Below are 24,864 nucleotides of genomic sequence, written 5' to 3'. Positions count from 1 at the left end.
GGAATGGGATGTTCCCTCTTGATCCACACGGGGGGAGGGGGGGGGTTACAAAACTCCATAGGGATTTGGGGTGTCCCACCCCCAATGTGGGATCGGGGGGGAAGGGGGGGGCAGGAAGGGGTTTGGTGACCCCCAACATCCCCCCCCCCAGCATCAATGGGGCAGCACCTTCTGCCCTTCCCCCTTACCCAAAGGAGGGGGGACCCCCCCCCCACCCCTTTGACCCCCCCCAACACCCCCCCTCCCCCTTTAACCCCTCCTGCATCCCCCAATAAAGCATCACTTGGGTGCCCTGGGGTACCTGGTGGCCTTTATCCATGCGCAGGGATGGGGACAGCGGGATTGGAGGTGGCAGAAAGGGGCCATGGGGACACCCCTGGGGACACCCCTGGGGACACGGGGTCCCCTCAGAAGTTGGGTTTGTGCTTCTTGAGCTCCACCATGAGGTGATGGATGTTGATGAGCTCGGCGCGGGCGGGCAGGGAGCGCAGCGGCGGCTGCGCCAGCACCTTGTGGAAGCGGTGGTAATACTGGATCAGCTGGGTCAGCGCTCCCTATGGGAATGGTGGGAGCGGGGTCGGGATCATCCCCCCATCCCCCCCCACCCCCCCCCCTCTCTCTTTGATCCCATTGGGATCCGTGCGTGGGGAAAGGGAAGCTCCACCTGGATGATGCCGGTGCCGTTCTTGAAGTTGCTGAAGGAGCGCATCACGTCCTGGCTCAGCGCCTCCACCGCGCTCTTCCAGCTGCTGGAGAAGCCTCGAGCCAACTGGGTCACCCTGGCTGGGGGGGGGCACAAAGGTGAGGACACCCCCCCCCCCCCCCCCCCCAGAGCAATGGGGGGACCCCAATATCCGTGGGACCCCCCCCCAGGTCGTCACCTTCCTCCCCACGGAGCCGCTCCAATTGCCCCTTCTCCAGCAGCGCTTCGGCCTCCTTCACAAAGGCGATCATGCCCCCGAAGGGAGGGGAGAGGAGCTCCTCAATGAATTCCTATGGGAAAAGGGGGGGGGATCCCCACTTCCCATAAGCCCACAAGGAAGGGGGACCCTTAAACTGAAAGGGGGACCCCTAATTTGAAAAGGGGATCCGTGAAGTCAAAGGGGGACCCCTAAACTGAAAGGGGAACCCCTAAATTGAAAAGGGGACCCCCCTAAACTGAAAGAGGACTCCTAAGCTGAAAGGGGGACCCCTAAACTGAAAGGGGACCCCTAAACTGAAAGAGGACTCCTAAACTGAAAGGGGGACCCCCAAAGCCAAAAGGGGACCCCTAAATTGAAAAGGGGACCCCTAAACTGAAAGAGGACTCCTAAGCTGAAAGGGGGACCCCTAAACTGAAAGGGGACCCTAAACTGAAAGGGAACTCCTAAACTGAAAGGGGGACCCCTAAACTGAAAGGGGACCCTAAACTGAAAGGGAACTCCTAAACTGAAAGGGGGACCCCCAAAGCCAAAAGGGGACCCCTAAATTGAAAAGGAGACCCCTAAATTGAAAAGGGGACTCCTAAGCTGAAAGGGGGACCCCTAAACTGAAAGGGGACCCTAAACTGAAAGGGAACTCCTAAACTGAAAGGGGGACCCCTAAACTGAAAGGGCGACCCCCAAAGCCAAAAGGGGACCCCTAAATTGAAAAGGGGACCCCTAAATTGAAAAGGGGACTCCTAAGCTGAAAGGGGGACCCCTAAACTGAAAGGGAACTCCTAAACTGAAAGGGGGACCCCCAAAGCCAAAAGGGGACCCCTAAATTGAAAAGGGGACCCCTAAACTCAAAGGGGGACTCACCTGGGTGCGCGCAGAGAGGAGCTGCTGGAACCCTTCCACCTCTTTGCTCTCCTCCACCGCCCGTTCCTGAAGTTGGGATAAAAGGATGGGGGACACCACCCCCCCCCCCCAATTTTGGGGGTGCTCGCTTCATTCTGGGGGGTTGCCAAAGGATGTGAGGGTGTTTGGGGGGGTTCCTCACCATGAGCACCCCCAGCATCATGTCGTAGTTGTTGATGAGGAAGATGAGCTGCTCCTTGCGCGACGAGAACTCGGCTGCCACCCGCAGCACGAAGTTCTCCACCTCCACCTGCAATGGGGGGGGCCCATGAGCCCCAATGGGTTCGGGGGGGGTCCCCGATGGGTTTGGGGGGTCCCCGTCACCTGGAGCTGCCCCAGGAGCGCGTTGGTCTTCTCGTTGGGGAAGGTTTGGTTGATGCTGACGATGGCGGAGGAGAACTCGGCGTAACGGCGCGTGATCTGGGGGCAACGGGGGGGGTTTGGGGTTAACAAAGGGGGTTGGGGCTAACAAAGGGGGTTTGGGGCTAACAAAGGGGTTTGGGGCTAACAAAGGGGTTTGGGGCTAACAAAGGGGGTTTGGGGCTAACAAAGGGGTTTGGGGCTAACAAAGGGGTTTGGGGCTAACAAAGGGGTTTGGGGCTAACAAAGGGGGTTTGGGGCTAACAAAGGGGGTTTGGGGCTAACAAAGGGGTTTGGGGCTAACAAAGGGGGTTTGGGGCTAACAAAGGGGGTTTGGGGCTAACAAAGGGGGTTTGGGGCTAACAAAGGGGTTTGGGGCTAACAAAGGGGGTTTGGGGCTAACAAAGGGGTTTGGGGCTAACAAAGGGGTTTTGGGGCTAACAAAGGGGTTTTGGGGCTAACAAAGGGGTTTTGGGGCTAACAAAGGGGGTTTTGGGCTAACAAAGGGGGTTTTGGGCTAACAAAGGGGGTTTGGGGCTAACAAAGGGGGTTTGGGGCTAACAAAGGGGTTTTGGGGCTAACAAAGGGGTTTTGGGGCTAACAAAGGGGGTTTGGGGCTAACAAAGGGGGTTTGGGGCTAACAAAGGGGTTTGGGCTAACAAAGGGGGTTTGGGGCTAACAAAGGGGTTTGGGGCTAACAAAGGGGGTTGGGGCTAACAAAGGGGTTTGGGGCTAACAAAGGGGGTTTTGGGCTAACAAAGGGGTTTGGGGCTAACAAAGGGGGTTTGGGGCTAACAAAGGGGTTTGGGGCTAACAAAGGGGGTTTGGGGCTAACAAAGGGGGTTTGGGGCTAACAAAGGGGTTAGGGGCTAACAAAGGGGTTTGGGGCTAACAAAGGGGGTTTGGGGCTAACAAAGGGGTTTGGGGCTAACAAAGGGGGTTTGGGGCTAACAAAGGGGTTTGGGGCTAACAAAGGGGGTTTGGGGCTAACAAAGGGGTTTGGGGCTAACAAAGGGGGTTTGGGGCTAACAAAGGGGTTTGGGGCTAACAAAGGGGGTTTGGGGCTAACAAAGGGGGTTTGGGGCTAACAAAGGGGTTTTGGGCTAACAAAGGGGTTTTGGGCTAACAAAGGGGGTTTTGGGCTAACAAAGGGGTTTGGGGCTAAAAAGGGGTTTGGGGCTAACAAAGGGGGTTTGGGGCTAACAAAGGGGTTTGGGGCTAACAAAGGGGGTTTGGGGCTAACAAAGGGGGTTGGGGCTAACAAAGGGGTTTGGGGCTAACAAAGGGGTTTGGGGCTAACAAAGGGGGTTTTGGGCTAACAAAGGGGTTTTGGGCTAACAAAGGGGGTTTGGGGCTAACAAAGGGGGTTGGGGCTAACAAAGGGGGTTGGGGCTAACAAAGGGGGTTTGGGGCTAACAAAGGGGGTTTGGGGCTAACAAAGGGGTTTGGGGCTAACAAAGGGGTTTGGGGCTAACAAAGGGGGTTTGGGGCTAACAAAGGGGGTTTGGGGCTAACAAAGGGGTTTGGGGCTAACAAAGGGGTTTGGGGCTAACAAAGGGGGTTTGGGGCTAACAAAGGGGTTTGGGGCTAACAAAGGGGGTTTGGGGCTAACAAAGGGGTTTGGGGCTAACAAAGGGGGTTTGGGGCTAACAAAGGGGTTTGGGCTAACAAAGGGGTTTGGGGCTAACAAAGGGGTTTGGGGCTAACAAAGGGGTTTGGGGCTAACAAAGGGGGTTTGGGGCTAACAAAGGGGGTTTGGGGCTAACAAAGGGGGTTTGGGGCTAACAAAGGGGGTTTGGGGCTAACAAAGGGGTTTGAGGCTAACAAAGGGGTTTTGGGCTAACAAAGGGGGTTTGGGGCTAACAAAGGGGGTTTGGGGCTAACAAAGGGGGTTTGGGCTAACAAAGGGGGTTTGGGGCTAACAAAGGGGGTTTGGGGCTAACAAAGGGGTTTGGGGCTAACAAAGGGGTTTGGGGCTAACAAAGGGGGTTTGGGGCTAACAAAGGGGTTTGGGGCTAACAAAGGGGTTTGGGGCTAACAAAGGGGTTTGGGGCTAACAAAGGGGTTTGGGGCTAACAAAGGGGTTTGGGGCTAACAAAGGGGGTTTGGGGCTAACAAAGGGGGTTTGGGGCTAACAAAGGGGTTTGGGGCTAACACGGGGCCAGGGACGCTCACGTAGTGGGGCCGGGTATCGAGGTAGCCCAGGCGCTGCGGGTCCGTGCTCTGGATGCTCTGGATGTGCAGCTCCAGGATGAGCTCGAAGCGCGGCCACAGCAGCTCCAGGAGCGTATCCCAGTACCTGCGGCGGGATCGGAGCTCATTCCCTACGGATCCAGGGAGGTTCCCTATGGATCGGAGCTGATTCCCTACGGATCCGGGGAGGTTCCCTATGGATCGGAGCTCATTCCCTACGGATCCAGGGAGGTTCCCTATGGATCGGAGCTCATTCCCTACGGATCCGGGGAGGTTCCCTATGGATCGGAGCTCATTCCCTACGGATCCGGGGAGGTTCCCTATGGATCGGAGCTCATTCCCTACGGATCCGGGGAGGTTCCCTATGGATCGGAGCTCATTCCCTACGGATCCAGGGAGGTTCCCTATGGATCGGAGCTCATTCCCTACGGATCCGGGGAGGTTCCCTATGGATCGGAGCTCATTCCCTACGGATCCGGGGAGGTTCCCTATGGATCGGAGCTGATTCCCTACGGATCCGGGGAGGTTCCCTATGGATCGGAGCTCATTCCCTACGGATCCAGGGAGGTTCCCTATGGATCGGAGCTGATTCCCTATGGATCCGGGGAGGTTCCCTATGGATCGGAGCTGATTCCCTATGGATCCGGGGAGGTTCCCTATGGATCGGAGCTCATTCCCTATGGATCCGGGGAGGTTCCCTATGGATCGGAGCTCATTCCCTACGGATCCGGGGAGGTTCCCTATGGATCGGAGCTCATTCCCTACGGATCCGGGGAGGTTCCCTATGGATCGGAGCTCATTCCCTATGGATCCGGGGAGGTTCCCTATGGATCGGAGCTGATTCCCTATGGATCCGGGGAGGTTCCCTATGGATCGGAGCTGATTCCCTATGGATCCGGGGAGGTTCCCTATGGATCGGAGCTCATTCCCTATGGATCCGGGGAGGTTCCCTATGGATCGGAGCTGATTCCCTATGGATCCGGGGAGGTTCCCTATGGATCGGAGCTGATTCCCTACGGATCCGGGGAGGTTCCCTATGGATCGGAGCTCATTCCCTACGGATCCAGGGAGGTTCCCTATGGATCGGAGCTGATTCCCTATGGATCCGGGGAGGTTCCCTATGGATCGGAGCTGATTCCCTAGGGATCCGGGGAGGTTCCCTATGGATCGGAGCTCATTCCCTACGGATCCAGGGAGGTTCCCTATGGATCGGAGCTCATTCCCTACGGATCCGGGGAGGTTCCCTATGGATCGGAGCTCATTCCCTATGGATCCGGGGAGGTTCCCTATGGATCGGAGCTCATTCCCTATGGATCCGGGGAGGTTCCCTATAGATCGGAGCTCATTCCCTACGGATCCAGGGAGGTTCCCTATGGATCGGAGCTCATTCCCTATGGATCCGGGGAGGTTCCCTATGGATCGGAGCTGATTCCCTATGGATCCGGGGAGGTTCTCTATGGATTACCAGTGATGCCCTATGGATCTGGGGAGGTTCTTTATAGGTTCAGCGTGATTCCCTATGGATTTGGGAGGTTCTTTATGGATTGGGGCTGATTCCCTATGGATTTTGAGTGATTGATATGGATTTGGGGTGATTCCCTATGGATCTGGGGGTGATTCCCTATAGATTTGGGTGATTCCCTATGGATTGGGGGTGATTCCCTATGGATCTGGGTGATTCCCTATGGATTGGGGGTGATTCCCTATAGATCTGGGTGATTCCCTATGGGTTGGTGGTGATTCCCTATAGATCTGGGTGATTCCCTATGGATTGGGGGTGATTCCCTATGGACTGGGGGTGATTCCCTATGGATTGGGGGTGATTCCCTATGGACTGGGGGTGATTCCCTATGGATTGGGGGTGATTCCCTATGGATCTGGGTGATTCCCTATGGACTGGGGGTGATTCCCTATGGATTGGGGGTGATTCCCTATGGATTGGGGGTGATTCCCTATGGATCTGGGTGATTCCCTATGGACTGGGGGTGATTCCCTATGGATTGGGGGTGATTCCCTATGGATCTGGGTGATTCCCTATGGACTGGGGGTCCTTTGGGCTCCGACCTCTCCACGGCCGGGACGTTCCTCTTGGCCATGATGTTCCGGAAGCGGAGCACGATGTGGATGCACAGGAACACGGCGATGGCGTCGTAGCAGGCGCTCACGTAGGTGTCCATGTGCTTCTATAGCACCCAGAGGAGAGCATTGGGGACCCACGGCACCCATAGGGGAGCACCGGGACCCACGGCACCCATAGGGCAGCACCGGGACCCACGGCACCCATACGGGAGCACCGGGACCCACGGCACCCATAGGGGAGCACCAGGACCCACGGCACCCATAGGGCAGCACCGGGACCCACGGCACCCATAGGGGAGCACCAGGACCCACGGCACCCATAGGGGAGCACCAGGACCCACGGCACCCATAGGGGAGCGTTGGGACCCACGGCACCCATAGGGGAGCACCGGGACCCACGGCACCCATAGGGGAGCACCGGGACCCACGGCACCCATAGGGGAGCACCGGGACCCACGGCACCCATAGGGGAGCACCAGGACCCACGGCACCCATAGGGGAGCGTTGGGACCCACGGCACCCATAGGGGAGCACCGGGACCCACGGCACCCATAGGGGAGCACCGGGACCCACGGCACCCATAGGGGAGCACTGGGACCCACCAGGAACATGGCCAAGGTCTTGCCCATGACGCTGTTGAAGAGCTCCTGGGCGCTGGGCCCCGTCACCAGGAAGAAGTCGCTGAGGAAGAGGAATTCCCGGCAGGAATTGTCCAGGAGCGCGTAGTGCTGGCTGCGGAACAGCGACTCGAAGGGGTACTGCGGGACAGCGGCAGCCTCGCAGGCAGCACCCCGCTGCGAGCCCCAAATCCCGCTTCGAGAGCCCCAAATCCCTCTTCGAGAGCCCCAAATCCCTCTTCCGGACCCCAAATCCCCTCTTCTGGACCCAAAAACCCCCTTGTAAACCCCTGGTGTCGCCCCTCTCCTGCCCCATGGCTGCCTCTGGTGTCATCCTATTGCTGCCCCATGGCTGCCCATTGCCGGCCCACTGCCCCCCCCATTGCCGCCCCACTGCCGCCCCCACTGCCGCCCCACTGCCCCCCCCATTGCCGCCCCACTGCCGCCCCCACTGCCGCCCCACTGCCCCCCCCATTGCCGCCCCCATTGCCGCCCCACTGCCCCCCCCATTGCCGCCCCACTGCCCCCCCCATTGCCGCCCCATTGCCCCCCCCATTGCCGCCCCATTGCCCCCCCCATTGCCCCCCCATTGCCACCCCACTGCCCCCCCCATTGCCGCCCCATTGCCCCCCCCATTGCCCCCCCACTGCCCCCCAATTGCCGCCCCACTGCCCCCCCCATTGCCGCCCCACTGCCCCCCCCATTGCCGCCCCACTGCCCCCCCATTGCCGCCCCACTGCCCCCCCATTGCCGCCCCACTGCCCCCCCCACTGCCGCCCCACTGCCACCCCCATTGCCGCCCCACTGCCCCCCCCATTGCCGCCCCACTGCCCCCCCCATTGCCGCCCCATTGCCGACCCTGGTGTCGCTCCTCTGGGCCGCGTGCGGGACCAGGACGGGCGCCTCGAGCTCGGTGGCGCCGATGACGGCGCCGCGGTTGCCCAGGGTGAAGACGGTGTTCCTGCAGCGCAGCTGCGGCTTCGAGAAGAACCCTGCCGCGGGGGCAAGGGCAGCGCGTGCGCCAAAACCGGACCAAACCCACCCGGAACGGACCCAAAATACACCCGCAATGCCTCAAACGCACCCAAAATAGCCCAAAGTGGACCCAAAATGCCTCAAACGCACCCAAAATAGCCCAAAATGGACCCACAATGCCTCAAACGCACCCAAAATAGCCCAAAATGGACCCAAAATGCCTCAAACGGACCCAAAATAGCCCAAAATGGACCCACAATGCCTCAAACGGACCCAAAATAGCCCAAAATACACCCGCAATGCCTCAAACGGACCCAAAATAGCCCAAAGTGGACCCAAAATGGCTCAAACGGACCCAAAATAGCCCAAAATGGACCCAAAATACACCCGCAATGCCTCAAACGGACCCAAAATAGCCCAAAATGGACCCAAAATGCCTCAAACGGACCCAAAATAGCCCAAAATGGACCCAAAATACACCCGCAATGCCTCAAACGGACCCAAAATAGCCCAAAGTGGACCCAAAATGCCTCAAACGCACCCAAAATAGCCCAAAGTGGACCCAAAATGCCTCAAACGCACCCAAAATAGCCCAAAATGGACCCAAAATGCCTCAAACGGACCCAAAATAGCCCAAAGTGGACCCAAAATGCCTCAAACGCACCCAAAATAGCCCAAAATGGACCCAAAATGCCTCAAACGCACCCAAAATAGCCCAAAGTGGACCCAAAATGCCTCAAACGCACCCAAAATAGCCCAAAGTGGACCCAAAATGCCTCAAACGCACCCAAAATAGCCCAAAGTGGACCCAAAATGCCTCAAACGCACCCAAAATAGCCCAAAGTGGACCCAAAATGCCTCAAACGCACCCAAAATAGCCCAAAGTGGACCCAAAATGCCTCAAACGCACCCAAAATAGCCCAAAGTGGACCCAAAATGCCTCAAACGCACCCAAAATAGCCCAAAGTGGACCCAAAATGCCTCAAACGCACCCAAAATAGCCCAAAGTGGACCCAAAATGCCTCAAACGCACCCAAAATAGCCCAAAGTGGACCCAAAATGCCTCAAACGCACCCAAAATAGCCCAAAGTGGACCCAAAATGCCTCAAACGGACCCAAAATAGCCCAAAGTAGACCCAAAATGCCTCAAACGCACCCAAAATAGCCCAAAGTGGACCCAAAATGGCTCAAACGGACCCAAAATAGCCCAAAATGGACCCAAAATGCCTCAAACGGACCCAAAATAGCCCAAAATGGACCCACAATGCCTCAAACGGACCCAAAATAGCCCAAAGTGGACCCAAAATGCCTCAAACGCACCCAAAATAGCCCAAAATGGACCCAAAATGCCTCAAACGGACCCAAAATAGCCCAAAATGGACCCACAATGCCTCAAACGGACCCAAAATAGCCCAAAATGGACCCAAAATACACCCGCAATGCCTCAAACGGACCCAAAATAGCCCAAAATGGACCCAAAATGCCTCAAACGGACCCAAAATAGCCCAAAATGGACCCAAAATGCCTCAAACGGACCCAAAATAGCCCAAAGTGGACGCAAAATGGCTCAAACGGACCCAAAATAGCCCAAAATGGACCCAAAATACACCCGCAATGCCTCAAACGGACCCAAAATAGCCCAAAATGGACCCAAAATGCCTCAAACGGACGCAAAATAGCCCAAAGTGGACCCAAAATGCCTCAAACGGACCCAAAATAGCCCAAAATGGACCCAAAATGCCTCAAACGGACGCAAAATAGCCCAAAGTGGACCCACAATGCCTCAAACGCACCCAAAATAGCCCAAAATGGACCCAAAATGCCTCAAACGCACCCAAAATAGCCCAAAGTGGACCCAAAATGCCTCAAACGGACCCAAAATAGCCCAAAATGGACCCAAAATGCCTCAAACGGACCCAAAATAGCCCAAAATGGACCCACAATGCCTCAAACGGACCCAAAATAGCCCAAAGTGGACCCAAAATGCCTCAAACGCACCCAAAATAGCCCAAAATGGACCCAAAATGCCTCAAACGGACCCAAAATAGCCCAAAATGGACCCACAATGCCTCAAACGGACCCAAAATAGCCCAAAATGGACCCAAAATACACCCGCAATGCCTCAAACGGACCCAAAATAGCCCAAAATGGACCCAAAATGCCTCAAACGGACCCAAAATAGCCCAAAATGGACCCAAAATGCCTCAAACGGACCCAAAATAGCCCAAAGTGGACGCAAAATGGCTCAAACGGACCCAAAATAGCCCAAAATGGACCCAAAATACACCCGCAATGCCTCAAACGGACCCAAAATAGCCCAAAATGGACCCAAAATGCCTCAAACGGACCCAAAATAGCCCAAAATGGACCCAAAATGCCTCAAACGGACCCAAAATAGCCCAAAATGGACCCAAAATACACCCGCAATGCCTCAAACGCACCCAAAATAGCCCAAAATGGACCCAAAATGCCTCAAACGGACCCAAAATAGCCCAAAATACACCCGCAATGCCTCAAACGGACCCAAAATAGCCCAAAATGGACCCAAAATGCCTCAAACGGACCCAAAATAGCCCAAAGTGGACCCAAAATGCCTCAAACGCACCCAAAATAGCCCAAAATGGACCCAAAATACACCCGCAATGCCTCAAACGGACCCAAAATAGCCCAAAATGGACCCAAAATGCCTCAAACGGACCCAAAATAGCCCAAAATGGACCCACAATGCCTCAAACGGACCCAAAATGGACCCAAAATACACCCGCAATGCCTCAAATGCACCCAAAATAGCCCAAAATGGACCCAAAATGCCTCAAACGCACCCAAAATAGCCCAAAATGGACCCACAATGCCTCAAACGCACCCAAAATAGCCCAAAATGGACCCAAAATGCCTCAAACGGACCCAAAATAGCCCAAAATGGACCCACAATGCCTCAAACGGACCCAAAATAGCCCAAAATACACCCGCAATGCCTCAAACGCACCCAAAATAGCCCAAAGTGGACCCAAAATGGCTCAAACGGACCCAAAATAGCCCAAAATGGACCCAAAATACACCCGCAATGCCTCAAACGGACCCAAAATAGCCCAAAATGGACCCAAAATGCCTCAAACGGACCCAAAATAGCCCAAAATGGACCCAAAATACACCCGCAATGCCTCAAACGGACCCAAAATAGCCCAAAGTGGACCCAAAATGGCTCAAACGGACCCAAAATAGCCCCAAATGGACCCAAAATAGCCCAAAATAGTCCCAAATGGACCCAAAATAGCCCAAAATCAACTCAAAATAGCCCAAAATCTCCCCAAAATAGCCCAAAATGGACCCAAAATAGCCCAAAATCGCCCCAAAATAGCCCCAAATGGACCCAAAATAGCCCAAAATAGTCCCAAATGGACCCAAAATAGCCCCAAATGGACCCAAAATAGCCCCAAATGGACCCAAAATAGCCCCAAATGGACCCAAAATAGCCCAAAATAGCCCCAAAAGGACCCAAAACAGCCCAAAATGGACCCAAAATAGCCCCAAATGGACCCAAAATAGCCCCAAATGGACCCAAAATAGCCCAAAATAGCCCCAAATGGACCCAAAATAGCCCAAAAGAGTCCCAAATGGACCCAAAACAGCCCAAAATGGACCCAAAACAGCCCAAAACGGACCCAAAACAGCCCAAAATGGACCCAAAACAGCCCAAAATGGACCCAAAATGCCTCAAACGGACCCAAAATAGCCCAAAATGGACCCACAATGCCTCAAACGGACCCAAAATGGACCCAAAATACACCCGCAATGCCTCAAATGCACCCAAAATAGCCCAAAATGGACCCAAAATGCCTCAAACGCACCCAAAATAGCCCAAAATGGACCCACAATGCCTCAAACGCACCCAAAATAGCCCAAAATGGACCCAAAATGCCTCAAACGGACCCAAAATAGCCCAAAATGGACCCACAATGCCTCAAACGGACCCAAAATAGCCCAAAATACACCCGCAATGCCTCAAACGGACCCAAAATAGCCCAAAGTGGACCCAAAATGGCTCAAACGGACCCAAAATAGCCCAAAATGGACCCAAAATACACCCGCAATGCCTCAAACGGACCCAAAATAGCCCAAAATGGACCCAAAATGCCTCAAACGGACCCAAAATAGCCCAAAATGGACCCAAAATACACCCGCAATGCCTCAAACGGACCCAAAATAGCCCAAAGTGGACCCAAAATGCCTCAAACGCACCCAAAATAGCCCAAAGTGGACCCAAAATGCCTCAAACGCACCCAAAATAGCCCAAAATGGACCCAAAATGCCTCAAACGGACCCAAAATAGCCCAAAGTGGACCCAAAATGCCTCAAACGCACCCAAAATAGCCCAAAATGGACCCAAAATGCCTCAAACGCACCCAAAATAGCCCAAAGTGGACCCAAAATGCCTCAAACGCACCCAAAATAGCCCAAAGTGGACCCAAAATGCCTCAAACGCACCCAAAATAGCCCAAAGTGGACCCAAAATGCCTCAAACGCACCCAAAATAGCCCAAAGTGGACCCAAAATGCCTCAAACGCACCCAAAATAGCCCAAAGTGGACCCAAAATGCCTCAAACGCACCCAAAATAGCCCAAAGTGGACCCAAAATGCCTCAAACGCACCCAAAATAGCCCAAAGTGGACCCAAAATGCCTCAAACGCACCCAAAATAGCCCAAAGTGGACCCAAAATGCCTCAAACGCACCCAAAATAGCCCAAAGTGGACCCAAAATGCCTCAAACGCACCCAAAATAGCCCAAAGTGGACCCAAAATGCCTCAAACGGACCCAAAATAGCCCAAAGTAGACCCAAAATGCCTCAAACGCACCCAAAATAGCCCAAAGTGGACCCAAAATGCCTCAAACGGACCCAAAATAGCCCAAAATGGACCCAAAATGCCTCAAACGGACCCAAAATAGCCCAAAATGGACCCACAATGCCTCAAACGGACCCAAAATAGCCCAAAGTGGACCCAAAATGCCTCAAACGCACCCAAAATAGCCCAAAATGGACCCAAAATGCCTCAAACGGACCCAAAATAGCCCAAAATGGACCCACAATGCCTCAAACGGACCCAAAATAGCCCAAAATGGACCCAAAATACACCCGCAATGCCTCAAACGGACCCAAAATAGCCCAAAATGGACCCAAAATGCCTCAAACGGACCCAAAATAGCCCAAAATGGACCCAAAATGCCTCAAACGGACCCAAAATAGCCCAAAGTGGACGCAAAATGGCTCAAACGGACCCAAAATAGCCCAAAATGGACCCAAAATACACCCGCAATGCCTCAAACGGACCCAAAATAGCCCAAAATGGACCCAAAATGCCTCAAACGGACCCAAAATAGCCCAAAATGGACCCAAAATGCCTCAAACGGACCCAAAATAGCCCAAAATGGACCCAAAATACACCCGCAATGCCTCAAACGCACCCAAAATAGCCCAAAATGGACCCAAAATGCCTCAAACGGACCCAAAATAGCCCAAAATGGACCCAAAATGCCTCAAACGGACCCAAAATAGCCCAAAATGGACCCAAAATGCCTCAAACGGACCCAAAATAGCCCAAAGTGGACCCAAAATGCCTCAAACGCACCCAAAATAGCCCAAAATGGACCCAAAATACACCCGCAATGCCTCAAACGGACCCAAAATAGCCCAAAATGGACCCAAAATGCCTCAAACGGACCCAAAATAGCCCAAAATGGACCCACAATGCCTCAAACGGACCCAAAATGGACCCAAAATACACCCGCAATGCCTCAAATGCACCCAAAATAGCCCAAAATGGACCCAAAATGCCTCAAACGCACCCAAAATAGCCCAAAATGGACCCACAATGCCTCAAACGCACCCAAAATAGCCCAAAATGGACCCAAAATGCCTCAAACGGACCCAAAATAGCCCAAAATGGACCCACAATGCCTCAAACGGACCCAAAATAGCCCAAAATACACCCGCAATGCCTCAAACGGACCCAAAATAGCCCAAAGTGGACCCAAAATGCCTCAAACGCACCCAAAATAGCCCAAAGTGGACCCAAAATGCCTCAAACGCACCCAAAATAGCCCAAAGTGGACCCAAAATGCCTCAAACGGACCCAAAATAGCCCAAAGTGGACCCAAAATGCCTCAAACGCACCCAAAATAGCCCAAAATGGACCCAAAATGCCTCAAACGCACCCAAAATAGCCCAAAGTGGACCCAAAATGCCTCAAACGCACCCAAAATAGCCCAAAGTGGACCCAAAATGCCTCAAACGCACCCAAAATAGCCCAAAGTGGACCCAAAATGCCTCAAACGCACCCAAAATAGCCCAAAGTGGACCCAAAATGCCTCAAACGCACCCAAAATAGCCCAAAGTGGACCCAAAATGCCTCAAACGCACCCAAAATAGCCCAAAGTGGACCCAAAATGCCTCAAACGCACCCAAAATAGCCCAAAGTGGACCCAAAATGCCTCAAACGCACCCAAAATAGCCCAAAGTGGACCCAAAATGCCTCAAACGCACCCAAAATAGCCCAAAGTGGACCCAAAATGCCTCAAACGGACCCAAAATAGCCCAAAATGGACCCAAAATGCCTCAAACGGACGCAAAATAGCCCAAAGTAGACCCAAAATGCCTCAAACGCACCCAAAATAGCCCAAAGTGGACCCAAAATGCCTCAAACGGACCCAAAATAGCCCAAAATGGACCCAAAATGCCTCAAACGGACCCAAAATAGCCCAAAATGGACCCACAATGCCTCAAACGGACCCAAAATAGCCCAAAGTGGACCCAAAATGCCTCAAACGCACCCAAAATAGCCCAAAATGGACCCACAATGCCTCAAACGCACCCAAAATAGCCCAAAATGGACCCAAAATGCCTCAAACGGACCCAAAATAGCCCAAAATGGACCCACAATGCCTCAAACGGACCCAAAATAGCCCAAAATACACCCGCAATGCCTCAAACGGACCCAAAATAGCCCAAAGTGGACCCAAAATGGCTCAAACGGACCCAAAATAGCCCAAAATGGACCCAAAATACACCCGCAATGCCTCAAACGGACCCAAAATAGCCCAAAATGGACCCAAAATGCCTCAAACGGACCCAAAATAGCCCAAAATGGACCCAAAATACACCCGCAATGCCTCAAACGGACCCAAAATAGCCCAAAGTGGACCCAAAATGCCTCAAACGCACCCAAAATAGCCCAAAGTGGACCCAAAATGCCTCAAACGCACCCAAAATAGCCCAAAATGGACCCAAAATGCCTCAAACGGACCCAAAATAGCCCAAAGTGGACCCAAAATGCCTCAAACGCACCCAAAATAGCCCAAAATGGACCCAAAATGCCTCAAACGCACCCAAAATAGCCCAAAGTGGACCCAAAATGCCTCAAACGCACCCAAAATAGCCCAAAGTGGACCCAAAATGCCTCAAACGCACCCAAAATAGCCCAAAGTGGACCCAAAATGCCTCAAACGCACCCAAAATAGCCCAAAGTGGACCCAAAATGCCTCAAACGCACCCAAAATAGCCCAAAGTGGACCCAAAATGCCTCAAACGCACCCAAAATAGCCCAAAGTGGACCCAAAATGCCTCAAACGCACCCAAAATAGCCCAAAGTGGACCCAAAATGCCTCAAACGCACCCAAAATAGCCCAAAGTGGACCCAAAATGCCTCAAACGCACCCAAAATAGCCCAAAGTGGACCCAAAATGCCTCAAACGCACCCAAAATAGCCCAAAGTGGACCCAAAATGCCTCAAACGGACCCAAAATAGCCCAAAGTAGACCCAAAATGCCTCAAACGGACCCAAAATAGCCCAAAGTGGACCCAAAATGCCTCAAACGGACCCAAAATAGCCCAAAATGGACCCACAATGCCTCAAACGGACCCAAAATAGCCCAAAATGGACCCACAATGCCTCAAACGGACCCAAAATAGCCCAAAGTGGACCCAAAATGCCTCAAACGCACCCAAAATAGCCCAAAATGGACCCAAAATGCCTCAAACGGACCCAAAATAGCCCAAAATGGACCCACAATGCCTCAAACGCACCCAAAATAGCCCAAAATGGACCCAAAATACACCCGCAATGCCTCAAACGGACCCAAAATAGCCCAAAATGGACCCAAAATGCCTCAAACGGACGCAAAATAGCCCAAAGTAGACCCAAAATGCCTCAAACGCACCCAAAATAGCCCAAAGTGGACCCAAAATGCCTCAAACGGACCCAAAATAGCCCAAAATGGACCCAAAATGCCTCAAACGGACCCAAAATAGCCCAAAATGGACCCACAATGCCTCAAACGGACCCAAAATAGCCCAAAATGGACCCAAAATGCCTCAAACGCACCCAAAATAGCCCAAAATGGACCCACAATGCCTCAAACGGACCCAAAATAGCCCAAAGTGGACCCAAAATGCCTCAAACGCACCCAAAATAGCCCAAAATGGACCCAAAATGCCTCAAACGGACCCAAAATAGCCCAAAATGGACCCACAATGCCTCAAACGGACCCAAAATAGCCCAAAATGGACCCAAAATACACCCGCAATGCCTCAAACGGACCCAAAATAGCCCAAAATGGACCCAAAATGCCTCAAACGGACCCAAAATAGCCCAAAATGGACCCAAAATGCCTCAAACGGACCCAAAATAGCCCAAAGTGGACGCAAAATGGCTCAAACGGACCCAAAATAGCCCAAAATGGACCCAAAATACACCCGCAATGCCTCAAACGGACCCAAAATAGCCCAAAATGGACCCAAAATGCCTCAAACGGACCCAAAATAGCCCAAAATGGACCCAAAATGCCTCAAACGGACCCAAAATAGCCCAAAATGGACCCAAAATACACCCGCAATGCCTCAAACGCACCCAAAATAGCCCAAAATGGACCCAAAATGCCTCAAACGGACCCAAAATAGCCCAAAATACACCCGCAATGCCTCAAACGGACCCAAAATAGCCCAAAATGGACCCAAAATGCCTCAAACGGACCCAAAATAGCCCAAAGTGGACCCAAAATGCCTCAAACGCACCCAAAATAGCCCAAAATGGACCCAAAATACACCCGCAATGCCTCAAACGGACCCAAAATAGCCCAAAATGGACCCAAAATGCCTCAAACGGACCCAAAATAGCCCAAAATGGACCCACAATGCCTCAAACGGACCCAAAATGGACCCAAAATACACCCGCAATGCCTCAAATGCACCCAAAATAGCCCAAAATGGACCCAAAATGCCTCAAACGCACCCAAAATAGCCCAAAATGGACCCACAATGCCTCAAACGCACCCAAAATAGCCCAAAATGGACCCAAAATGCCTCAAACGGACCCAAAATAGCCCAAAATGGACCCACAATGCCTCAAACGGACCCAAAATAGCCCAAAATACACCCGCAATGCCTCAAACGCACCCAAAATAGCCCAAAGTGGACCCAAAATGGCTCAAACGGACCCAAAATAGCCCAAAATGGACCCAAAATACACCCGCAATGCCTCAAACGGACCCAAAATAGCCCAAAATGGACCCAAAATGCCTCAAACGGACCCAAAATAGCCCAAAATGGACCCAAAATACACCCGCAATGCCTCAAACGGACCCAAAATAGCCCAAAGTGGACCCAAAATGGCTCAAACGGACCCAAAATAGCCCCAAATGGACCCAAAATAGCCCAAAATAGTCCCAAATGGACCCAAAATAGCCCAAAATCAACTCAAAATAGCCCAAAATCTCCCCAAAATAGCCCAAAATGGACCCAAAATAGCCCAAAATCGCCCCAAAATAGCCCCAAATGGACCCAAAATAGCCCAAAATAGTCCCAAATGGACCCAAAATAGCCCCAAATGGACCCAAAATAGCCCCAAATGGACCCAAAATAGCCCCAAATGGACCCAAAATAGCCCAAAATAGCCCCAAAAGGACCCAAAACAGCCCAAAATGGACCCAAAATAGCCCCAAATGGACCCAAAATAGCCCCAAATGGACCCAAAATAGCCCAAAATAGCCCCAAATGGACCCAAAATAGCCCAAAAGAGTCCCAAATGGACCCAAAACAGCCCAAAATGGACCCAAAACAGCCCAAAACGGACCCAAAACAGCCCAAAATGGACCCAAAACAGCCCAAAATGGACCCAAAACAGCCCAAAATGGACCCAAAATAGCCCAAAATGGACCCAAAATAGCCCAAAATGGACCCAAAACAGCCCAAAATGGACCCAAAATAGCCCAAAACGGACCCAAAACAGCCCAAAATGGACCCAAAACAGCCCAAAACGGACCCAAAACAGCCCAAAACGGACCCAAAACAGCCCAAAACGGACCCAAAACAGCCCAAAATGGACCCAAAACAGCCCCAAATGGACCCAAAACAGCCCAAAATGGACCCAAAACAGCCCAAAATGGACCCAAAATAGCCCCAAATGGCCCCAAAACAGCCCAAAATGGACCCAAAATAGCCCAAAATGGACCCAAAACAGCCCAAAATGGACCCAAAACAGCCCAAAATGGACCCAAAACAGCCCAAAATGGACCCAAAACAGCCCAAAATGGACCCAAAATAGCCCAAAACGGACCCAAAACAGCCCAAAATGGACCCAAAACAGCCCCAAATGGACCGAAAACAGCCCCAAATGGACCCAAAACAGCCCCAAATGGACCCAAAATAGCCCAAAATGGACCCAAAATAGCCCAAAATGGACCCAAAACAGCCTCAAATGGACCCAAAACAGCCCCAAATGGACCCAAAACAGCCCAAAATGGACCCAAAATAGCCCCAAATGGACCCAAAACAGCCCAAAATGGACCCAAACCAGCCCAAAATGGACCCAAACCAGCCCAAAATGGACCCAAAATAGCCCAAAATGGACCCAAAACAGCCCAAAATGGACCCAAAACAGCCCAAAATGGACCCAAAATAGCCCAAAACGGACCCAAAACAGCCCAAAATGGACCCAAAATGGCTCAAACGGACCCAAAATAGCCCCAAATGGACCCAAAACAGCCCCAAATGGACCCAAAACAGCCCAAAATGGACCCAAAATAGCCCCAAATGGACCCAAAATAGCCCCAAATGGACCCAAACCAGCCCCAAATGGCCCCAAAGTGGCTCAAACGGACCCCAAATGGCTCCAAATGCACGGAAGCCGCGCAGCACGGACCCAAGGCAGCCCCGGGTGCACCCAGCGCCCCTGCCCCACGGCACCTTTCTTGGCCGTGTCCTCCACGCCCATGAGATCGTCCTTGTCGGCCACCTCCTCGTACTGCGGAGAAAGGGGGACGGCCCCAAAACCACCCCAAATTGGCCCAAAACCACTCAAAGCCAGCCCAAAGCCAGCCCAAACCAGCCCCAAACCGGACCCAAACCAGCCCAAACCAGCCCCAAACCACTCAAACCCAGCCCAAACCAGCCCAAACCCACCCCAAACCCGCCCCAAACCAGCCCCAAACCACCCAAACCCACCCCAAACCAGCCCAAACCAGCCCCAAACCACCCAAACCCACCCAAACCCACCCCAAACCAGCCCCAAACCAGCCCCAAACCACCCAAACCCACCCAAACCCACCCCAAACCAGCCCAAACCAGCCCCAAACCACCCAAACCCACCCAAACCCACCCCAAACCAGCCCAAACCAGCCCCAAACCAACCCCAAACCAACCCAAACCAGCTCCAAACCACCCAAACCCACCCCAAACCAGCCCCAAACCACCCAAGCCCACTCAAAACCGGACCCAAACCAGCCAAAACTGGCCTCAAACCACTCAAAAGCAGCCCCAGCACCCCAAACCAGCCCAAAACCAGCCCCAAAGCACCCTAAAACCATCTCCAGAACTCCAAAATCACCCCAAACCCACCCCCAGCACTCCAAACTCACTCCAAACCCACCCCCAGCACCCCAAAATCACCCCAAACCCACCCCCAGCACCCCAAAATCACCCCAACCCCAGCACCCCAAACTCACCCCAAACCCACCCCCAGCACCCCAAACTCACCCCAAACCCACCCCCAGCACCCCAAACTCACCCCAAACCCACCCCCAGCACCCCAAACTCACCCCAAACCCACCCCCAGCACCCCAAACTCACCCCAAACCCACCCCCAGCACCCCAAAATCACCCCAAACCCACCCCCAGCACCCCAAAATCACCCCAAACCCACCCCCAGCACCCCAAAATCACCCCAAACCCACCCCCAGCACCCCAAACTCACCCCAAACCCACCCCAGCACCCCAAACTCACCCCAAACCCACCCCCAGCACCCCAAACTCACCCCAAACCCACCCCCAGCACCCCAAACTCACCCCAAACCCACCCCCAGCACCCCAAACTCACCCCAAACCCACCCCCAGCACCCCAAAATCACCCCAAACCCACCCCCAGCACCCCAAACTCACCCCAAACCCACCCCCAGCACCCCAAACTCACCCCAAACCCACCCCAGCACCCCAAACTCACCCCAAACCCACCCCCAGCACCCCAAACTCACCCCAAACCCACCCCCAGCACCCCAAACTCACCCCAAACCCAACCCCAGCACCCCAAACTCACCCCAAACCCACCCCCAGCACCCCAAACTCACCCCAAACCCACCCCCAGCACCCCAAACTCACCCCAAACCCACCCCCAGCACCCCAAACTCACCCCAAACCCACCCCAGCACCCCAAACTCACCCCAAACCCACCCCCAGCACCCCAAACTCACTCCAAACCCACCCCCAGCACCCCAAAATCACCCCAAACCCACCCCCAGCACCCCAAACTCACCCCAAACCCACCCCCAGCACCCCAAACTCACCCCAAACCCACCCCAGCACCCCAAACTCACCCCAAACCCACCCCAGCACCCCAGTCCCCCCCAGAAGGCCCCATCCCACCTGGATCTTCATGAGGCGGCTCGTGTAGGACTTGAAGTAGGAGAGGTAGATCTTGCTCATGGTGTCCACGTACTGCTCCCGCAGCTCCTGCGCCACGGCGCGCTCGTTGCCCAGCAGGAACTGGTAGAAGAACCTATCCGTGGGGACGGGAAGGTCGGGATGGGGCCATCCCGCATCCCTGCATCCCAAAGGGAGCCCCCCCGGAGCCCCCACCTGTACTTGAGCAGGGTGTTCTGAGGGATCTGGTAGTTGGTCATGGGCTTGCGGAAGGAGTAGATCTTCTGCAGGATGAACTCGCGGATCTTGGTGACGGCCTTTTGGGGGATGAAGAAGGGGATTTTGGGGTCCTGTGGGTGCTGAGGGTCTCCCCTGGGTGCTGAGGGTCCCCTATGGGTGCTAAGGGGGGGTTCACCTTGATCTTGAGCTTCTCCAGGACGTGCTGGACGTCGGCGCAGGCCACGGTCTCCCGGAACGCTTGCTCCTTGACGGAGTTGATCTTCCCATTGAGCTCCTGAAGCTGCTCCAGGAATTCTGGCTCCGTCACTGGCGCTTCCAGGATGGTGCTGAGCGGGGACAGGAATGCTTGGAGGGACCTTCCAGGCCATCCAGGACCTGGTTTCGGCCCTAAGGTCATGGCATGGGGGTGGGTTGGAAGGGAGCGTGAAGACCATCCAGGTCTTGGTTTTCAAGAAGAAACCATGAGATGGAAGGAGGGACTTGGGTTCTCCATGACCATGGAATGGGTTGGGCTGAAAGGACCTTCAGGATCATCCAGGACCTGGTTTCAGCCCTGGTTTCACACCAGGCTCTAAAGGAGCTTGAAGGCTCCTCCAACCCAACCCGTTCCATGACCCCATGGGTGACACCAGGCTCTAGAGGACCCTGAAGGCTCCTCCAACCCAAACCGTTCCATGACCCCATGGGTGACACCAGGCTCTAGAGGACCCTGAAGGCTCCTCCAACCCAACCCGTTCCATGACCCCATGGGTGACACCAGGCTCTAGAGGACCCTGAAGGCTCCTCCAACCCAACCCGTTCCATGACCCCATGGGTGACACCAGGCTCTAGAGGACCCTGAAGGCTCCTCCAACCCAACCCGTTCCATGACCCCATGGGTGACACCAGGCTCTAGAGGACCCTGAAGGCTCCTCCAACCCAACCCGTTCCATGACCCCATGGGTGACACCAGGCTCTAGAGGACCCTGAAGGCTCCTCCAACCCAACCCGTTCCATGACCCCATGGGTGACACCAGGCTCTAGAGGACCTTGAAGGCTCCTCCAACCCAACCCGTTCCATGACCCCATGGGTGACACCAGGCTCTAGAGGACCTTGAAGGCTCCTCCAACCCAACCCGTTCCATGACCCCATGGGTGACACCAGGCTCTAAAGGACCTTGAAGGCTCCTCCAACCCAACCCGTTCCATGACCCCACATGGGTGACCCCACGCTCTAGAGGACCTTGAAGGCTCCTCCAACCCAACCCGTTCCATGACCCCATGGGTGACACCAGGCTCTAGAGGACCTTGAAGGCTCCTCCAACCCAACCCGTTCCATGACCCCATGGGTGACACCAGGCTCTAGAGGACCCTGAAGGCTCCTCCAACCCAACCCGTTCCATGACCCCATGGGTGACACCAGGCTCTAGAGGACCTTGAAGGCTCCTCCAACCCAACCCGTTCCATGACCCCATGGGTGACACCACGCTCTAAAGAACCCTGAAGGCTCCTCCAACCCAACCCGTTCCATGACCCCATGGGTGACACCAGCAGCCCTGCCCCATCCAAGCGGGCTCGAAGCCCCCGTCCCTGTGCCCTGGGTGCCCCCACCTGATCATGGCCCCGGGCACCACGAGCTCCTCCAGCAGCTGCCCCAGCTGCAGGCGCACCAGGCGCCGGTTGCGCAGGCGCAGGTTCATGGCCACCGACTGCTCCTGCAGCGTCCGGATCTCGGAGCTGATGCTGCTCAGGTCGCTCTGGAAGGAGCCCAGCATCTGCTCCATGCGCTGGGGACAACGGGGACACCGTGAGGGGGCAATGGGGACGCAATGGGGACACGGGGAGGGGACGCAATGGGGCAAGGTTGAGGGGGGACAATGGGGACGCGTTGAGGGGGGGACCCCATACGGATGCATTGAGAAGGGACAATGGGGATGTATTGATGTGGGACGGAGGGGATGCATCAAGGGGACGCAATGGGGACACAGGGAGGAGGGGACCCAATGGGGACACAGTGAAAGGAACAAGAAAAGGACAAGAGAGGCACAAGAAAAGGACAAAGGGTGACAAGGAGGTGACAATGAAGTGACAAGGGGGTGACAAGGGGCTGATAAAGCGGTGACAAATGGGTGGCAAAGGGTAACAAGGAGTGACAAAGGGTGACAAGGGGGTGACAAATGGGTGACAAGGGGGTGACAAGGGGGTGACAAGGGGGTGACAACAGGTGACAAGGGGGTGACAAAGAGGTGACAAGGGGGTGACAAAGGGTGACAAGGGGGTGGCAAGGGGGTGGCAAGGGGGTGGCAAGGGGTGACAAGGGGGGCCCTCACCTCCAGGATGGCGTCGCAGGCCGTGATCTGGTTGTGCAGCGCCGCGATGTTCTCACTCTCTTTGATGTCCACCATGGAGTTAAGGGGCAATGGGGACGTGTGGGGCAGCCATGGGGCAGCCAGGGGGCAGCCATGGGGCCGCCATGGGGCAGCCAGGGGGCAGCCATGCAAGGATACAGTCGCGGATGGAGGCGCGCTCCACCTCCTGCAGCTCCAGCTCCACCTGCTTGGAGTATTGGCGGAGATCCACGCCCTGGGGGAGAGCGTGGGGCTGGGGACACGCTATGGGGCTGGGGACACGCTATGGGGCTGGGGAACACGCTATGGGGCTGGGGACACGCTATGGGGCAGGGAAACACACTGTGGGCCAGGGGGGCCACGCTATGGGGCAGGGCAACATGCTATGTGGCAGGGGGACTGCGCTATGGGGAAGGGGAACACGCTGTGGGGCAGGAGGACCACGCTATGAGGCAGGGGAACACGCTATGGGGCAGGGGAACACGCTATGGGGCAGGGGAACACGCTATGGGGCAGGGGGACCGCGCTATGGGGCAGGGGGACCGCGCTATGGGGCAGGGGGACCGCGCTATGGGGCAGGGGGACCGCGCTATGGGGCACTCACAGTCTTCAGGGCCTCCTGCACCAGAGCATCCTCCAGGTTGGCCTGAATGTGAACTGGGGGGGGGCAGGGGCAGGTTTGGGGGTGACACAGGGGGGGCGGCCCCACATCACCCCCCACCTGCTCCTGTGCCCCCCACAGTATGGTCCCTGCCCCCCTTTTCCCCCCATAACGGGGCCTCCCCGGCCCCACAGCATGTCCCACTGCCCCATAGCGTACCCTCCCAGCCCCATACCCTGTCCTCAGCCCCACAGCGTGTCCCCCTGCCCCATAGTGTGCCCCTGTAACATGTCCTCCTGCCCCATAGTGTGTTCCCCCAGCCCCACAGCGTGTCCCCAGGGCCATAGCATTATCCCTCCAGCCCCACAGCCTACCCCCAACTCCACAGCATCTCCTCCTATACCTATAACATATCCCCCCCGCCCCATACTGTGTCCCCCTGCCCCATAGCGTTATCCCTCCAGCCCCATAGCGTGTCCCCAGCCCCACAGCGCGGCCCCCTCAGCCCCACCATCCACGTCCTCCAGCACCAGCTCGTCCCCCCCCAGCTCCAACTCGGGGTCGGGGGGGCCGGGGCCCAGCTCCGCCTCCAGCAGCGGCTCCGTGTCCGGGACCTGCGGCACAAGCGGAGCCTCAGCCCCTGCCCGGGACCCCCCTAGGACCCGCCCGGGCCCCGCTTGGGCCCATCCGGTCCCTCCGGACCCCCCGGGCCCGGCCTCACCACAGCGGCCGCCATGTTGCCCTCCTCCG

The 24,864-nt window shown here is 55.0% G+C and overlaps 1 protein-coding gene across 7 annotated transcripts; it reads right to left on the bottom strand.

Moving 5' to 3' along the window:
• Positions 1-297: 297 nt before the first annotated feature.
• Positions 298-24,864, bottom strand: VPS52 (VPS52 subunit of GARP complex). 7 transcript variants are annotated; one of them, XM_080636271.1, is made up of 20 exons: positions 24,836-24,864; positions 24,626-24,728; positions 24,118-24,170; positions 23,673-23,748; positions 23,496-23,563; positions 22,777-22,952; positions 21,362-21,512; positions 21,163-21,263; positions 20,950-21,082; positions 19,279-19,336; positions 7,928-8,061; positions 7,055-7,210; positions 6,438-6,556; positions 4,356-4,479; positions 2,145-2,240; positions 1,963-2,070; positions 1,782-1,847; positions 882-993; positions 665-783; positions 298-554 (listed from the first exon to the last, which is right to left on the bottom strand). In XM_080636271.1, the coding sequence occupies exons 1-20, from the start codon at positions 24,848-24,850 to the stop codon at positions 408-410; spliced, it is 2,115 nt and encodes a 704-aa protein (XP_080492397.1). In that variant the 5' UTR covers positions 24,851-24,864; the 3' UTR covers positions 298-407. The 7 variants fall into 7 exon arrangements, 4 of the variants coding, with proteins under 4 accessions (XP_080492397.1, XP_080492398.1, XP_080492399.1 ...); XM_080636272.1 differs by having other exon boundaries at positions 298-509; XR_013958617.1 differs by having other exon boundaries at positions 538-554; positions 665-779.

This window comes from Psittacula echo, assembly GCF_963264785.1.
Source record: "Psittacula echo genome assembly, chromosome: 31".
NCBI lineage: Eukaryota > Metazoa > Chordata > Aves > Psittaciformes > Psittacidae > Psittacula > Psittacula echo.
The sequence above is the reverse complement of the archived record's forward strand: the minus strand, read 5'-3'. Positions and strand labels throughout refer to the sequence as shown.

Coding starts and splice junctions, on each gene's coding strand:
- VPS52 (XM_080636271.1), bottom strand. Junction 23,749..24,117: donor TGCAGGAGGCCCTGAAGACT/GTGAGTGCCCCA, acceptor GCTCTCCCCCAG/GGCGTGGATCTCCGCCAATA. Junction 555..664: donor ACGGCACCGGCATCATCCAG/GTGGAGCTTCCC, acceptor CCATTCCCATAG/GGAGCGCTGACCCAGCTGAT.